Source organism: Lepus europaeus, chromosome 4 (genome assembly GCF_033115175.1).
Source record: "Lepus europaeus isolate LE1 chromosome 4, mLepTim1.pri, whole genome shotgun sequence".
Lineage (NCBI taxonomy): Eukaryota > Metazoa > Chordata > Mammalia > Lagomorpha > Leporidae > Lepus > Lepus europaeus.
In genome coordinates this window covers 46,529,598-46,547,985 of record NC_084830.1, presented here as the reverse complement: position 1 = coordinate 46,547,985, position 18,388 = coordinate 46,529,598, and the positions used below count along the sequence as shown (strand labels likewise).

The 18,388-nt window shown below is 50.5% G+C and overlaps 1 protein-coding gene across 2 annotated transcripts in view; it reads left to right on the top strand.

The window, feature by feature from the left end:
• Positions 1-17,351, top strand: part of PTDSS1 (phosphatidylserine synthase 1) — a 73,706-nt gene extending 56,355 nt beyond the window's left edge. The window contains exons 10-13 of one of the 2 annotated variants that reach the window (XM_062188207.1): positions 4,791-4,890; positions 12,797-12,865; positions 14,574-14,634; positions 16,257-17,351. In XM_062188207.1, the coding sequence (XP_062044191.1) occupies positions 4,791-4,890; positions 12,797-12,865; positions 14,574-14,634; positions 16,257-16,366 (340 nt within the window). In that variant the 3' untranslated portion in view covers positions 16,367-17,351. Of the gene's footprint in view, positions 1-4,790; positions 4,891-12,796; positions 12,866-14,573; positions 14,644-16,256 lie in introns of both variants that reach the window. The other variant, XM_062188206.1, reaches the window with a different exon arrangement.
• Positions 17,352-18,388: the final 1,037 nt, after the last annotated feature.

Genomic DNA, 18,388 nt, shown 5'->3' with positions numbered 1-18,388 from the left:
AAACCCCACTTCTGTGCCCTCCTACAGATCCTCATCATTGGAAGTGGCACCCAAGCACAAAGGGTCACTTGGGGAGGGAGAGATCGAGAGGGGTAGACGTTGGCAGGTCCCCCACCCCCACCCCAGGCACTCCTGGGTCATCCCCGCCCTCTTGCTGCCTGTTATCTCACAGCCTCAAGCCAGCCTCCCCTACCCTGCCCACCATGCTCACACGCTGGCCTGCCTCTGCCCCTTCACCCTGTCTCTTTGTGTCTGTCTGTCCATCCGTCCTCACTGACACCCCAACCCAGCTCGCAAACCCCTGGCAGTTCCTCTACAGTCTTCTCTCATATGATTCCCTTTCCTCAAATGACCTTGGTAGATAGAGAGGTTGAGTGGCCCTTATCTGAAATGCATGGGTCCAGAAGTGTTTCTGATTTGGAATTTAGAGTGGAGGGAGGTTGAAATATTTGCCTTTATTTGCAATGAGATATCTTGGGGCTGGGACCCGGGTCTGAACACCTTATACATGTAGGGAACTTTATACAGTATTTTTTAATAATTTTGTGCATGAAACAAGGTTTTTGTGGTATGGATCTTGCTACCTATGGCGTTACAGGGGTGCTCAGAATGTTTTGAATGGTGGAGACTTTGCCGCACTCTTCTCCTTCTGCACCAGCACCCCTGACCCCCTGTTCCTTTGCCAGCTTCTCTGGGAGAGAGTATCCTGGGCACAGCTGCAGTTGTTATCAGTTTGTCAAGGCCCAGCCAGACTCTCACTTCCTCTAAAAAAAAAAAGAAAATGCCTTTACTCCCCCTAATCAAAACAAGAGCCTCATTCTAAAACTCTGCACCTCCTGGCTTCCCAGGTGAGTGTGCACTGGTTGTATTTTATGGATCCATGTCTCGTTTGCACTGTTGGGAGCCAGCTCTGAGCTGGCAGGAGGGTGGCCTGCCTGGCTCTGAGTGGCCCTAGGAGTGAGTTCTCAAGCAGCTGCAGAACAGGGTTAGTGAGATGCAGGCTGCCAGGTGGCCTCCTGGTGCAACCTTAGTACGCAAGAGCAGGCTTTGCTGGCAAACTGAAGGTCTGTCTCTGCTTCTCAGGCTCGGCTTGTACTCCCAGCGTCCACGTGTGGGCTTGGAGCCTTTGCGCCCCCACTTTGTGTAATGACCCCGCTTGCGGTCTTGCTCCATTCACGGAGGAGCTCCCCAGCCCTGGCTCCTCTGTAACACCATGTTTTTCCTATCCTGTGGAGCTGAGCCTGTGTGAGTCAGCAGATCCAGAGCCTCCAGCGCAGAAGCCAGCAGCTCATCTCCTGAAAGTTTGTCCTTTAACCTGCTGAAGCGAGATAAGGATGGCTGCAGGCATCAGAGGGAGTCTTGGTGCTGGCTGAATTCTGCCAGATGACAATGTGGCCGGCTTACCATCCTGGGAAAGGTCAGAGAGATTTGAACTTGAACTGAATAAAGAGAATGAGGAGGTAGGAGGAGGTAAGGTCTCAGCTGAGCGCCTTAACCCAGGCTCCCAGTGGGCTGGAGCCTTTGGCCTCGACCCCAAATTGGGCACCGTTAGAGTCTTGCAGCCTTTTAAAGGGTGCTGTTGATTAGGATACCCCCGCGGGAGCCACCATAAGAGTGGGGGCAGTGGCCAGAGATTAAAGGAGTCCCTTGATGGTGGCTTTGATGCTTCCCCCACTTCCCACTGCTTCTCATCCCCACAGCTCCTCTGTGGGTCCTGGTACCTGGGTTAGTGCAATACCTGCCAGCTTTCGCCCTTGCCATCTCCCAGTGCTGGAAAGATGACATCACAGTGTGAATCCAGTTGTGTTGAACACTCTGCTCCAAACTCTGGAAGATTGCCCAGACTAAAACCCAAGCTCTGCAGCAGCCCTCATGTTGCTCTGTGTTCCTCCGACCTCAGTTTTGCTTTTTCCCTCACTCGGCCCCTTCCTGAGCCTTTCCAGAACCAGATAACCTCACAGCTGGCTCCCTTGCTGGATCCTTTAAGAAAATAATTTATGTGTTTTATCTATTTGAGAGACAGACAAACAGAGAGCTCCCATCCAATGATTCACTCCCCCAGATGTCTGCAGTGCTTGGGGTTGGGCCAAGCCAAAGCCAGGAGAACTCAGTCCAGGTCTCTTGTGCAGGTAGTAGGGACCCAGGTACTTGAGCCATTATGGTCTGCTGCCTCCCAAGGTGCACGTTAGTAGGAAGTTGGAATGAAGAGTGGAGCCAGCACTCTTGGCTCCAAGCACTCTGCTATGCAATGTGGGCATGCCAACCAGCATCCTCACCACTGGGCCAAACGCCTACCCCAGCCTCCTCCTCCTGCTCCTCTGTCACCTTCCCAGTGAGGCGTGTCCACACATGGGAGCAAATCACGTCCTGAAGTTTCTGACTCAAAAGCAGTGGTCCTTAGAATAAACTTCAGGGCGCTGAGCAGCCAGTCAAGTGGACCTTGATCAGCATTCGCTTAAGGTGAAATAGAATGGAAACAGCAGCGTAAGCGAACGGAGGACAAAATCACAGCTTGAAGTTCTTCATGGGCTCACTTTGCATCTCATATTCCAACAACACTCATGCCGTAGAGTTGACATTCCAGGGAGCTGAGCAGAGGTAGTTTCACAGACGGGGCAGGGCAGATTGGTCATTTCAGTTACCTGTAAGGCCACAGGGAACGGGACAGTGGAGACATGGCTGACCGCTGACACCAGATTATTTCAGGTTATCTTTTTTGTGTGTGTAAGGATTAAGGAGCGGGAATTTTGTTATCGTGCTGATTGAAACTGGCCTGTTGAGATGTTTGGCTGTTCTCTCTCTAATCATGATTTTTCAGAAGGTCAAAGAAACTGCCTAGTTTCAGACTAGTGATGTTGAATGTTGGCATGAGTGACTCCATTCTTGTTTTTAGCCTGTTTGGGACATGGTACAGGAGCTTTGTCCCAAACCATGACCTCCTGTAATTTTTATTTAACAAAGAGTATACATGGTTCTGACAAACTGCCGTTTTGGGGTGTGTATGTGTTTGTGTGTGTGTGTGTGTGTACAGAGTATTAATTAAACACATGACCAGCTTGCTCTAGTCCATTGATCACAATGCTTTTCAAAAGGGGCTCAGACCAAGTGGAATATCCAGAAATCTTTCATGCTGAGCTTAGGGTGTTTTGTGTGGTTTAGAGGTCAGTGGTGACACCTCTGTCCTGGGCCCAGCACTGTCTGCTGGGAGTTCCTCTGCGAGTCCCAGCCGCAGACGAGAAAATGCTTTGTAGGCCCCTCACCGTGCAGGCTGGACGCACCGCACGATCACCTGCCACCTCGTGCTGGGCCGTGGCCTGGGCCTCGGGATTCCAGTGAAGAAAGCCTGACTGTTCTTCGGCTGCGATGGTGCTCTCTCACACGTGCCGTGCTTTGTCAGGGGACAGCGGGCTGCAGAATCAGGCCTTCTTCCTGACCCTTGTTTGGCTGGGGCTGCAAGGGAAGACAGCCCCCACGCCTCTAACGATGCATGAAGGAGACTCTGGATGTTCCTGCTGTGCCGCTGTAGTTCTAATTCCAGGCCTACGACCTTTCGACCTTTCCTGATGGCAGTGAGCTGTGTGTGTGCCAGGGGGCAGGGGCACTGAGGCCTTTTCAGAGAATACTTGTGAGAGTCTACCAATCCCCCATTGTCTGGATCCTCAAGCAAGGTACCCGAAGCTAGCGTTGTCTGAAGTCTGTAGTCCCACACTGTCCTCAGGATCTCACAGCCACTGTGCAACCCCTGCCTCCTCCGTTTTACCTTCAAGCTCTGAACCCGAATACAGGCCTGATTTTTGTATTCATGAGTGAAGACATAGAACAAAAAAGTAGCTTTTTTTCTTTAATAGTTTGATCAAATGGGGAAAACATGAGAGAATGTGTGTGCGTTTTAACATTTTTGTGTTTAGCAAAATCGCTTACAGATCAAGAGAGGATAAAGGATTTATGTTGTCAACAAAGATGGGCTATTTAAACATTTTTAGAAGGCTAGGAGGGAATGTATTTCTTCCTTCAAGTTCTTCTTTTTTAGAGATTTGATTTATTTATTAGAAAGGCAGTAACAGAGATGGAGGGAGGGAAAGACAAAGAGAAAGAGACATCAGTCTTCCATCTGCTGGTTCAATCTCCAGATGGCCACAACAGCTGGGGCTGGGCCAGGCTGAAGCTAGGAGCCTTGAACTTTATCTGGATCTCCCAAGTAGATGGCAGGGGTCCAGGTACCTGGGCTATGGTCTGCTGCTTTCCCAGGGGCATCAGCAAGAGTTGGATCGAATGTGAAGCAACCAGGACTCAAACCATGCATCAGCTTAACCCCCTGTGCCACCCTGCCAGCCCCTGCCTTCAACACTGAAACACCCTGAGTGGTCAGAGCCAGGACCCTTGCATAAAGCTGCAGGAGGCAGATGCCAGCCCAGGACAGCCAGCGTTCACCCAAGGGAAGACACTTCCCTGCCAAGGTGCTGGGCTGGGCTGGAGAGTGTCCTCTGCAGCCTGAGCGAGGACCTCCCCAGGTGAGAACAGGGGAACAGGGGCCCCGTGTTGGATGATATCTGTTACCACCAGCAGTTGAGGGTCTCTAAGAGGAAGTGAGAGGCAAAAACTGTTGATTTATTTCTGAAGAAGCTACAGCGGGTTAGTACAAAGTCATCTTGTGGGACGCCTCCTACCAGTGTTGGGGATGAAAATCTTGGGGTGAGTTGAACTTTCTGGTTCAATCGTGCATATTTCTGGCATGGTAAATGCTCGGGTAAGATGAGTGAGTATTTGACCTGTCGTTCTCTGTCTAACAGGGTCATTGGTTTCCTGGAAGCTATTGTTTGCATAAAATTTGGACAAGATCTCTTCTCTAAGACCCAAATACTCTATGTTGTGCTTTGGCTTCTTTGTGTGGTAAGTCATTCCTTTTTGCTCAAGGATATTGGCTAAATTCCCAGGGTGTCTGTTTAAAACACACACACACACACACACACACACTCTGTGAATGAAGCTTCCTTAGAAATCCACAAGATGATGTTCTACTTGTAATAACCTGAGGTTGGCTGTCAGACTATGGTTCAAGAACAAAACACAGATGACCACTTGGCATCTGAACTAGGTCACCTTCTCAGAAAGACCGTGCTGTCCGCAGGTGCACCACGTGTCCATTGATGTCACCTACGGGAATTTCTTTACACGTGCTGGGCATTTAAAGACTGCTGTGAAGGGACAAGGACAGTCGCAACGCTGCTCCTTCATCTCGACATCATGTCTTACACGTCTTAACACGCTCGGCACTTACGAAGGGACAGACCAGACCGTGGCTTCTAGGTGATAGAAGATGTTTCGGAGGGGAATTCTGCCCCATGGCGCAATGTTACAACCCTCGCCTGGGTAGGAGGAGCTCTCCCTGAAGGGAAGGAAGAAGAGGGGAAATCGCTTAGGCCTCCCTCTCTTGTCCCAGGGTTTTTCCCTCGATTTTTAAATGAAGCCAAATCCTGAACTGCCCTTTTTAATTTAATCATTTGACATTACTATCTTAGAGAAAAGTCCCAGTTTTACATTTATGCTTAAGAGTCTTTACTTGGTCTAGAAAGTGAATTTGGGCCTTCTTTTTTAATGGTCATAGAAAATTCCCAACGTATTTGCCACTAGAATAGATGACGCCTCACGTGCCCGCCATCAAGTCTCAGCCTTACATCGCGCGATCTTGTTTCCTTTTTTGCCCCGCCTGCTGTCCTCACTCTGCATTATTTTTAGAGCAGATCCACCTTCGTTTCTCAGGATGTGTCTCTAAAAGAAGATGAGAATGCTCCTTTGTTTGAAAGCAGCTGTTATACCATTGCTGCATCTGAAGAATAATTGATAATCATTCCCTAATATTAGTAAATATCTACAGCGTCTAAATTATGAGTTTTTTTTCTGAAGCTTCATATTTTTCAGCAATGTGGTATGATCAACACCCACTCATTGTGATTGGTTGGTTTGCCTTTTAAGTCTCTTTGAGTCTGTAGGCTTTCCTTCTGTTTCTGGTTCTGTCTTCCTTGACATCTATTTGTTAAAGAAACTTGCTTTCTTGGCCTGTAGATCCTCCCACAGTGTGGATTCTTCCTGTCCTGTAATTTAGCATATTTCTCTGTCCTTTATATATTCTCTAAATCAGTAATTAGATCTAGAGGCTTAATGAGATTCGGATTTTTTTTTTTTTTTTTGGCAAGACTGAACTTGGTATTTGTCAAGTCTTCTATTGTATTTCCCAGTGTCTGTTTTCAGGGTTACTTGTTAGAAATTCTCACAGTGTGCCAGGGTACCTTGAGTCTGTTCTGTTCTGTCTCATCTTGGACAACAAAAGGGAATAGTCCTCTCCTTTGTATTTAAACTACAGAATTAGTGTGCCAGTGTATGTTTCCATGCCACTGAGAGTATATATACTGTGTCGGCCGGGGGAGTGTGTCAGCTGTGGGGTCAGGGGAGAGCTGGCCGGGGCTCTTCTTGGATGTCTCTCTGGTGTGTGCACCTCAGGTTGGCTTGGAGCCTGGTCTGGCTGCATGGGCACAGGTGGGTGCTGTCCTTACTGGCATTACGGAGCCACACGTCACAGAGAGGGTCAGGTGGACCAAACGCCAGAGATGTGGCAGGCGGCCATTCTCACAGCACATCACGGGGCTGCCCGCTGCTGCCCTTCCCACATCTTTGGCCAGAGAGGTCCTCTTAGACCATTGATCCAAGAAGCTTTGTGGGGTTCCCCGCAGTCTCCCTCCCTCTGACTTTCTCTGTGTTGTGTTACTGACATTTCACCTGTGCCTTCTGTGTGGCTGAGTTGTGACTTGCCCTCCTATCTGGGTAACGGGAACTTGCTGAGGGCATGAGCTGGCCCCTTCACTTAGCACCCCACTCCTCCCACCCCCGGGCAGTGCAGTCCATCACTCATTCGCAAAACACCTGTTGAGTGCTCCTCAGGGACACAGATAGCAGTAGACTGGGGCTCGCAGTGCGCCAGACTCCGGGCAAAGCCGTGTCACTATTTGTCCTTGTGACCCTGATGCTATATGAGATATTTTATTATCCCACATTTATATATGAGGAAACAAAGGTGCAGAGAGGTTCACTCACTCATCCAACATCAAAGAGGTCCTTGAGCCAAGCCTCCAGCCCAGATAATCTGGCTAGAGAGCCCACACTGTTCATCACTGCTCCCGGGAGGTGGATACGCGATGAAGGCTGCAATAGATGTGCGCATCAGGCTGTGGCCACCAGAGGGAGTACCGGTCGAGCTGGGGAGTTGGTGAAGGTCAAGTGTGAGCAGGATTTTGAAGCTAAAAACCTGGCTCCTCTCCCTCTCTTCAAATCAGTAGTGGCCAAGCTCTGTTAACTCAGCAGCGTAGCTCAGCTCTCTCTCTCCCTCTGCAGTCCCGCTGCCGCGAGACTGTCTGGATGCCATATTTTCTTGCACTTCTGCTTCAGGTCCATTCTGCACACAGCTGCCAAAGTGACCTCCAAAATCCAGACCTGAGTCTATGCTACTTAGAATCATCCCCTGGGGTTGGAGGAATTGAGAGACCAAATAATGGAATCTTTTTTTCCCCACCCAATTTTAAATATAATTAAGACATAAATAGGGCAGAAGAAGAATACGGAGATCTGAGTAGCATCTTAACTCAACGGGACCCCACTGTCCCCGTGGTAGCTGGAAGGGGACCCGAGGGTGACTCCAAGGTTCCTAGACTCGGAGTGGGGGTTGTAGGAGAAGGCCGGTGAAGCAGGAGGTGAGTTTGGGTCAGGAGGGTTGCGGTCTGAAGGACTTTCCAGCTTATAGGTGGATGCAGCCTGTTCTGTTGGGGATTCCAGGCCATCTTGGTCATCAGTGGAGATGAGAGACTCAGGACCTGGCTGTCCATGTGGAGGGCACGGCTGAAGCTGGGGATTAGGTTCTGAGTAAGGGGCGAACCTCAGCAAGATACATAGCCTGAGGATGCATTACGTGGAGCAGCAGTGCTCAAGAAGCTGGGGCGTTGGCAGACAGACAGAATCCCCTGGTGAGACTCTGGCTGGGCGGGCTCAGGGGTCCCTGCTGCCTGGCCCCTTTACTGACCAGAGAATGGTGGAGATAGGTCCTGACATTTCTTCCTCTTCATGGCCTTTGTTAAAAGAGCAGGAGGGGTCTCACACCCAGGAAGGTACGAGCCCCTGATGGTTCCCCTTGCTGGGTGAGGGGTGGGCACCGAGCTGGAGGTTAAGGTGGAAGTAGCACAGTAGTGAGTGCTCCTTGCCGGGATGTGGAAGCTGAGCCGGGGCCCCGCCCTCCCTGCTGCCACACCCATGCTGGTCATGGACTGACTGCCTGGCTCTCGTCCCACATGCTTTCCTTTTCTCGGTACAGTCTGCACATTGGAAGTGTGTATGGGCCCTGGCTTTTGGCAGGTGCGATTGCAAGCCTTCAAATTGCGGGCTTTTGTCTCCTGGGACAAGTGTGAAATGGGCCTCTCTCCCCACAGGTGATGTGGGAGGTTTGGCAGCCGGGCAAGCCCTTTGTGTGGCGATTGTGATGATAAGCATCTGTCCTTGCCACCTGCCTATGTTTGCCTGGCTCTTGCAAAACCAGCTCTGCCTGCTGCTGTCGGCTACTGGAGGGAGCCACAGCTGGCCACTCCTGCCTTCCCAGGCCTGAGCAGAACCGAAGAGCCTGGGCGCCTGCCCTCTAGTGGTCAGAATTCGCAATGGCAGTCTAGTGCAGTGACCCGCTAGCCTCCCCACAGCAACAGGTTTAGGAGGGGGACCCTAACCATGGGGCCCCACTGTGTGAAATTCAGGGAGGCCTGTTTTGCTCCTTGTAAAGAACCCAACACATGGGAGAGGCTTACACACTGTAAACTCTCCATGTCATGAAAATGGCACATTTTTTTTTTAACTTTTATTTAATGAATATAAATTTCCAGTGTACAGCTTATGGATTACAATGGCTTCCCCCCCCCCCCCATAACTTCCCTCCCACCCACAACCCTCCCCTCTCCCGCTCCCTCTCCCCTTCCATTTGCATCAAGATTCATTTTCAATTCTCTTTATATACAGAAGATCAATTTAGTGTAAAGATTTCAACAGTTTGCACCCACATAGAAACACAAAGTGAAACATACTGTTTGAGTACTAGTTATAGCATTAAATCACAATGTACAGCACATTAAGGACAGAGATCCCACATGAGGAGCAAGTGCACAGTGGCTCCTGTTGTTGACCCAACAAATTGACACTCTAGTTTATGGCACCAGTAACCACCCTAGGCTCTCGTCATGAGTTGCCAAGGCTATGGAAGCCTTCCAAGTTTGCCGACTCTGATCATATTTAGACAAGGTCATAAAAGACAGAGTGAGGATAGTAACCAATGATCCTAAGAGTGGCATTTACCAGGTTTGAACAATTATACAGCATTAAGTGGGGAAGAGGACCATCAGTACACACAGGTTGGGAGTAGAGCCATTGGTGGTAGAGTAGAGGTTATGATTACACAGGAATGAGGCCCAAGTACGCTAGACAGGGTCTAGAACAAAGGACAGAGTCATTATTAGAGGAGCTAAGAAAGGTGCTGTCTAAGCTACAATTAAGTTTTCTGATTGAGAGGCAAATAGAACCTGATAGAAGGGGCTTGATAATAATCTGGTGGGCTTTAGGCCTTGTAAGTTAAGAGGCCCAGACCTATCTATCTCTTCACATGGGGTATATCCTAAGGGAGGTGTGAACCTCCTAGGGGAAGGCACTCTGTTGACTTTCATTACTTGGCTGGCGTGGGAGGAGAGCTGGTCAGGTAAAGGCAGGTGGCATCTCTAACAAGAAATTTACAGTTCTGCCTGCAATGTTGCTGACCCTACTTGACCATACCCTCAGCTGCAGTGGTCACTTGGAAGTTGGGCTGAGTGAAGGGCTTTTCAGCTTAGAGCCAATAAGATCTGTGGGTCTGACCTGGGCATCCTTCGACTCCAGGGCAGGTCCATTTCCAGTGATCCAACTCTTGGCAGAGCTGCCAGGGCTCTTCACAAGCTGACTTCTGCTGAAGCCCAGGCTTACCACATTGAAAGCCACTGCAGTGGACTGGCCTGTTGGGTCTCCTTGAGGGCAGATCACTGTACAGATCAGCCATTAATAGGCCTGCCACCCATTGCTTCTGATGCCTAGCTTTCTTTTCCTCCTGGTTTGTGTTAAAGCAGACCAGAGGATGCAAGTCAAGGGAGTGCTCAAGTCCCATCTCTAATCTTCGGTGGCCTGAACTACAAGTCTATATTCACAGGCATGTTCTGTAGTAGTTTTTCTAAGGTAGACAATGCCCATGAGGAAAATTATATTCTCGCTTAAAAACTTTCTTTCCCTTTGGTCTGAAAGGGAGGTTTTTTCTGCTTACTGTATACTTTGCTGATGGCGAAGTGAATCTAGCTATGAGATTATTATTTAAGTTCTTATTTTGGCTATGCTATTATACAAAAATGTTAGCCATCTCTTTTATAAGGTCTAAAGATTAAATTGTGCGTCCTACAGATTCCTTCATAATAGAATTAGTTTCCTACTTTGAAGAGAATAGAGAAATGAAAGAACAAGTTGGGCTTAGAATAGAGAAATGAGGGAGCAAGTCCTAGATCGCTTGCTGACAATAGCAATATCACATGAATACTTAGCAAACCGTTTCAACCATTAGATAACAACTTAAGAAAACATTTACCAGAAGGTCCAATGCCTTCTATAAATTTTAAGAATCATGTATTTGAAAACACCTCTTAAATATCTAACATGGTGTAGTTTGTTTAACCAGTAAACTTAAGCACAACCATCTAAAATGTTTTTAGTTTCTTTCTACCAACAAGTTTAAAACATATGATACACAGATTCAGGTCACACAAATTAAAATGTATCTTTGATTGATTTTAGCAGCTTAAATTTATGGACAATCTTATCTATAAGCCGAAAATGGCACATTTTATTTAAGAAATTATCCAGGCTGGCGCCGTGGCTCAATAGGCTAATCCTCCGCCTTGCGGCGCCGGCACACCGGGTTCTAGTCCCTGTCAGGGCTCCGGATTCTGTCCTGGTTGCCCTTCTTCCAGGCCAGCTCTCTGCTGTGGCCACGGAGTGCAGAGGAGGATGGCCCAAGTATTTGGGCCCTGCACCCCATGGGAGACCAGGAGAAGCACCTGGCTCCTGGCTTTGGATCAGCGCGGTGTGCTGGCCGCAGCGTGCCTACCGCGGCGGCCATTGGAGGGTGAACCAACGCAAAGGAAGACCTTTCTCTCTGTCTCTCTCTCTTTCACTGTCCACTCTGCCTGTCTAAAAAAAAAAAAAAAAAAGAAATTATCCAAATATTAAGAATATGTTCAAAGTTAAAAAAAGTAATTTCCATTTTATAACTCTAATACATTCATTTGTTGCTGGTTTATCTAGTGGTCAGTTTGATCTTTGGAATCTCTGTAGATGCAGCCAGTTTGCACCTGGATTTGGGGTGAGGTGACAGGTAAATGACAGGTGCCCAGTTTGCCACTGGGTACACAGTGGGAGAGACAGTAGCTGGCCAGCCAGGATGGCCTGCTGTAAATGGGCCCCTAAAGCAAGGAGTTCCGAGGGAGCAGGCGGCTCAGTCATCGCTGCACATACAGTGCAGACTGTTGCTGGGCGCCGGTCCTGGCCCTGCTCTCTCACACCCTCCGCCCTCCCTCCACTGGCACTCAGCTGTGGCAGCCCGAGACTTTCCCCAGCTCTCAGGGGCTTTCCCTGACGTGTTTTGAAACTCCAGATTCTCGTATAGGCGATCCTCAACTCAACCGTGATCCCATCGACGATTTTCAACTTGGCGAGGACGGTCCAGAAGGAACTGAGTCTGAATGTGGATCTTTTCCCAGGCTAGTGTTACCGGTGGCCGTATGATCCTCCCTGCCCGTGCTGGGCAGTGGCAGCCAGCACAGCTCCCAGGCAGCCAGGCAGCCGGGCCGCAAGGGGACATAGCCAAGCACCCTACTGCATCGCCAAGCAAGGACATTCAATAGGTTAGGGGTACAAAGCGCATTTCCAGTTTACGATGAGTGGATGGGGATGTAGCCCCATCCTGTGTGCAGTGTATCTGGATATACTTGTCTGTTCTCGAATCGGGACCATTTAGGCGGTGGCACGAGGCAGGTGGGCAGTGTAAACCAGGGGTCAAGGTTGCCCCTGTCCCTGGGCACGCATGGATCAGGCCTTCTCATTTCCCTGGGTGCCTGACCAAGCATTTTTATTTTCCCTTGATTTCCCTATCTACTTAAACAAGAAGAACGAAAGCAACAAGAGCTAAGGTCAGGGCCGGGCCCTTGGCAGCATGGGCAACAGTGCACCACCGAGCTGTGCCACGACACGGCAGGCGACACCGGGGCCCAGACAGAGCTTGGGAACACTCTTCCCCACCCTGAGTCCTCACGGCAGGGGGACGAGGAGCCACCAGGAAAGTCACAAATGACATGGGGGCTCCCAAGTCCTCCTCAGCGGGACCACAGAGTCGTAACAAAAGGGTGTCCTGCTGTCGCCCCCGCCCCACGTCATCTGTGGCGCTGTCAGAGTCACAGGTGGCGGCTGTGGTCTCAGGGTCACCCTTGTCAAAAACTCTGGGCTCGTGCCCCCATTCCAGCCCCTGCTGTCTCTCAGGGACTCATCTCTGCCACACCCAGCCTTCTTGAACCCAGCTCCGTGGACACGTGGCAGGAACGCGTCGCGCCTTCCTGGACGGCTCCCGTGGGAACCCTGAGGTTCTGGGAGCTGGGTTTTTGCTCAGCTCCATTCACGCAGTGACCCTGTGCTTGTCTCCTCCTTCCAGGCCTTCACCACCTTCCTGTGTCTGTACGGCATGGTCTGGTACGCGGAGCACTATGGCCACCGGGAGAAGGTACGGAAGCGAGCAGAGCTGGCCTCCCCTTAAATGCTCACCGGGGCTTGTGCTTGTGGGGCTCCTTCAGCCTGGCCACCAGGGAAATCTACCCATGCCAGGATTCTTGCCCTGCTTGTCACTGCCCTCGTCCGATTGTCGGTATTTTCTTTTTAATTTTGTTAGTTTTGTTTACTTGAACAGCAGAGAAGCAGAGACATCTCCCCGCTGCTGATCCACTCCTTAAAGGCTTGTATCAGCTGGAGGTGGGCCAGGCCCAAGCCAGGGGCTGGGAACTCCATCCAGGTCTCCCACATGGGAAGAAGGGACCCAAGTACCTGAGCCATCACCTGCTGCCTCCCCGGGTGCATGTTAGCAGGAGGCTGGAAGTAGAAGCAGAGCTGGGACCCTGACCCAGGCACTCCAGTGCGGGATGAGGGCGTCCCAGTCCGATCCTTACCTGCCGCACTGAACACCTGACTCCTTTTTTAAAGGAGTTATTGTATGGGGCTGGCGTTGTGGCATAGCAGGTTAAGCCTATGCCTGTGATGCTGGCATTCCATATAGACCTAGAAGAAGCTCTTGGCTCCTGCCTTCAATCTGGCCCAGCCCCAGCCATTTTGGCCATTTGGGTAGTAAACCAGTGGATGGAAGATTTCTCTCTCTCTTTAAAATTCTGCCTTCCAAAGTGGAAAAAAAAAATCTTTAAAAAATAGCAGGTTTTTTTTTTTTTTTGAAAGGCAGAAAGGAAAAAACAGAAGACTATATTTTTACCCTTCTTTTTTGTTTTCTTTTTTAAGATTTCTTTCTTTCAAAGTTAGAGTTACAGAGAGAAGGAGAGAGAGAGAGAGAAAGAGGGAGAGAGAGATGTTCCATCTGCTGGTTCACTCCCCAAGTGGCTACAATGGCCAGGGTTAGGCCAGCCCAAAGCTAGGAGCCAGAGCTTTTTCCAGGTCTCCCACATGGGTGCAGGGGCCCAAGCATTTGGATCATCTTCTGCCACTTTTCCCAGGCCATTAGCACGGAGGTGGATCAGAAGTGGAGCAGCCAGGACATGAACCGGTACCCATATGGAATGCCAGCGATGAGGTGGTGGCTTTACCCACTGTGCAACAACATGTCCTCATTTTTTTTTTTTTTTAATATTTATTTATTTATTTGAAAGAGTTTCAGAGACAGGGAGATACAGACAGAGAGAAAGAGAGAGAGAGAGAGAGATCTTCCATCTCTGGCTGCAAGGGTAAGAACTGGGCCAGGCCAAAGCCAGGAGCCTGGAACTTCTGGGTCTCCTACATGGGTGGTAGGGACCCAAACACTTGGACCATTTTCCGCTGCTTTCCCAGGCACATTAGCAGGGAGCTGGATCGGAAGTGGAGCATCTGGGACACAAACTAATGCCATATGGGATGCCGGCACTGCCGTCTTCCCAGCTGTATTTTTTTTTTTTTTTAAAGGAAAAATATTGCTCTTGCCCATTCTTTGTAACTTTAGCGTAAGGGTTGCAAGACAGTTTCTGGAAGGCCGATTCTGCATCCCTTGGCGGAAGAGGCTTGTGTTTCTGGCCGAGAGACCAGAAGTGTGCGGTTCTGTCTCCTGCTCGTGATGATCCCAGCCCCGTGGCAGGGCCGGCTCCTCCACACTGCCCACCCCTGCCCCACCCCGCCAGCCCTGCTCCCTCCCGGGCAGTCCCGGAAATAGCATCACTCACCAAGCCTCTCTGTCTCCCCAGACCTACTCAGAGTGTGAAGACAGCACCTACAGCCCGGACATCTCCTGGCACCACGGGAAAGGTACAAAAGGTACCTGTTTCTTGCTCTGTTTATAAAGTGTTCCTGGCTCCTCTGACCCGGCAGGCCCACTAAGGAGGCTGGGACTCGGAGTGTTATCCTCTGAATGTCCATCCTGTAGGCCTCGTGGGAGCTCCAAGCTGCTCATCCCGCGTCTCTTGTCACTCATTAAGAAACAGACAAAACGCTCGAAGGATCTGCCCGAGACGCCGGCTTTGTTCTGCGTGGCCCTGCCTTTCCCTAGGCGAGAAAAGCTGCCAAGGCCTGCACTGTCCCGAGCCCCCTGGTGGGGATGTGCTTCCTCTTGGCTTTCATTGCCAGTGAAAAGCGTCAGAGGGAATTGTCAGAAGAGGAGAAGGGTTGGTTTAAGAGGCAGCGCAGTGGGGGAGAGGCATTGCTCCAGGGAGCATTTTGGAAGAGATCTGGGTCACGTGGTTATTTTAAAGCACTAGGCCTGTGCACCAGTGACCCCAAGGAGGCTCCTTTGGCCAATAGCTCCTGGCCAGTTCTTGGAAGCTGATTGGGAAGCTCCGCCAGGGGCAGTGCTGCGTGCCCGAGTTGGTGAGTTAGTTGCTCAGAAGCGCCACTGTCACAGTTGCTGTGCTACGTTCCTTTGGGGTTAAGCTCGGAGATCCCTGCCCTGGGAAGCAGCAGTGTGCACCGTGCTGAGGTGCCTGCCATCCTTTGGGGCTGGTTTCTCCCCATTCAAGGAGAGGGTGGGTGTCCCACTGTGGAGTGCTGTTAAGAGGGGCCATGGGGCTCCCAGACCTGCGTTAGGTAGACTTGGCCCTTTCCAGACCAGGCCTTGGCACCCCCAGTTTCTCTAGTGGAAAGAGTTAAGCAGTGGTGGAGCTAGACTTATTAAATGGATCCGTAAAAAGAAAAAAATAGTAAGGCTCCAGCAAAAAAACCCCTTGGACTAACAGGCAACTCCTAGGTGGAGATGTTCCATGGCAGAGCCCAGGGGCAGGGAACCCATGGGCTTGGCCATGAGACCAGGGCTTGACCCCAGCCCCAGTGTGAGGTCAGAGCCAGCCCGATGGTGCTGCTGCAGTGTGGCCCCCCGTCTGTCTGTCAGGGCAGCAGAAGCCTGATTTGGAAAAATGGCTTTGAGATCAAAGAATAGAGGCCCTGCGCCCTCTTTAATTCCACAAGTCAAGAATCCTTTCCAGTTTAAGGTTTAGGAACCCTGGCGTGTCCCGGGTCAAGGTGTGGAGACCCAGGGAACGCACCCTTGGCTTGCAGAGGTGGGAAGGACGCCCGTCGGCTCACATTTTTGTTGTCCTTCGTTTGTGCCTCACTTGTTTGCTCTCCCACTTCCGGTCCTCATCCCCACGAGCACACATTCGCTACCCAGGGGGCTGAGCGCATTTTTCAAGACGCACCCAGGCTTCATGGGGCTGTTAAACACCAAGGCCCCTCAGCAGCCTTACTTTAGTGCTGGGTGTCCATGCGCTTGGCCTTGACGCACCGAGGAGGCCACTAGAGGGAGTGCATGTACTAGGGAAGAGCGCACCGTCAGCTGGCAGGCCTATGGCAGCTAAGACTAGAGACCACACATCCGGGCATAAGCTCCGGGAGCCTCACAGCCCAGGGTGACCGTGTGCTCTGGTTCCTTTGGCCAGGTTCTGAAGACAGCCCACCCAAGCATTCAGGCAACAACGAGAGCCATTCTTCCAGAAGACGGAATCGGCATTCCAAGTCTAAAGTCACCAACGGAGTTGGAAAGAAATGAAAGACCCTGGTTAATCAAAGATGTCCCAGAGAGTGCCTAGAACTGAGAGGGAAGCAGAACTCGTTTAGATCTCCCCGTTAGGAGGTCGGAACGCGCAGAGCCAATGGGAAGAGGAGCGGGAACGGTGGGGGGGTCATTGTGTGAAGAGCGTAAGTCTTGTTTCCCACAGACCTGGCTGCAGCAGGCAGATCTTTGCCTGGGGTCTTTTGCCAATTTAGGGTCTGTCCTAACTTCAGCACTTGGCACACAGTCACCGGAAACAGTGCCGTGTGTTGGGCGGACAAGGCAGCTCTTCACTCAGTGTTGCCAAGGGCAGCTCCAGGCTGCTGTGTGTTGTGGATGCCGTTCAACATCTACGTTCAGACAAGGCGTTAACTGGACGGTTAATGGACTGGTCACCGGTTTTTATTTTTATGAATCTGCCTTTCCATCTGATTGATTTCTGTAAGTTCAGGCCATTTTTCTGTCTTTTATTTTGTTGTTTTTAAGTTTAGGATGCTTAAGAGCCTTCAGAAGCCACTGTTGAAACTGGGGGAGGCTCCCCTTCCTTGAATCTAGAGAGGAGAGGGGGGAGCGCTCTTGCGTTCCTGTCTAGCAACCTCAGCCCCCTTTGAAGACCTTCTGCCGCGTGGCAGGTGCGCTGCAGTCTGAGGAAGGGTTGGCTGCCTGCATAGGAACCTGAGCTTCACATCTGAACCCATTTCGTTCCGTTGCAAATGTCACTCGTCCAGACTGACCCACCATGCACAAAAGCAAACCTGTGACAGGGGCAGTGAACACCACGGCTCCTCCCCCAGCCAGGTGCCTTTTACATTCGCTCCGTTTTCCTTCCCTGGTGTGTTACAGCTGACACTGTCTTTAGTCCCGTGTGAGGTGCTGGTGAGTATTACCTTCCATGCGTGCCATGCTCTAGAACACTCTCCCCGGTAGTTCACCACCTCTGATGGATTCCTGTTTTCAATAAAACACGCGCAAGCCCGTCAAAGGTCTGTCTCCATCAGCTGCTCATTTCTTTATGTCCTACTGGCGTCTTCCATTGTTTGTAAGAAATCTCTGTATTTTGCAAGAAACTCTAGGATAATATGCACATATGGTTGTTTTATATGGTGAAGAGAAAAAAAGCAAAATAATAGGTATTTTAAAGGGTTTTCAACCGCATATGTCCGGTTTCCTAACCTTCCCAAACAGTTAACAGGAGAACACATGCTCATTGTTTTTTGCTATGATAATGGTGACCAAAGTGGGATTTGTTTTCCATCCAACAAGTGGCCAGTGCCTGGTTGATTAGCTTACAGATATAAACCCACTGAAAGCAGCCCTTTTGTTCCCTCATTTCACAGAGCACAAAGCTGTCAATGTCTTTTCTCCCTTTAAGGAAATCTTTGACCCTAGAAGCGTCTGTTTGTCTTTGGCTGCAAAAGATTTCCAAGGTGAAGGGGTTAAATGAATTACACCAAGCTGGGGTCCCATCCTGGGCTTTTGGCCGCCATGTGGTTCAGAGCCACCCGCCGACTTGCTCCTGCAGCCGGACGGATGTGTCGTGGTGGCGCCGCACAGCAGCTGGGTCTTCGTCCTGAGGAAGGGAGTGGGCTGGGTTGGGCCCCAGCTCTGAGCTTTGCCATGCAGCCCAGCCACGTGGACACACCCATCTGTGTAAATGTGGAAGACGGACTAAGAGTGCATGATTCACACACCTGCCTGCGCTTCTACAACCCCTCAAAAAAGCCTTTTTAAAACAGAGGTGCAGTTCACAAAGCATGCCCTTGAGTATGTTTTGTTTGCATCTGTGCCCCGCTTTTCTGAACATACATCTCAGGTGCATCATATTCTGTACTTCCTTCCTCACCCTGCCTCTGGCTCGTCAGTGGTGCCAAGTAACCACTGGGAGAGCTGGGAGAGCTGGGCCTGGTGCACTGGAACGCCTGCCCCGTCCACTGATAGGCCTGCCCACGTCCTTTCTCCAAGGCCAGCACTGTTTAGCGTGTGCCACAGTTGACATTACTGAGGCGTATGTGATGAGCA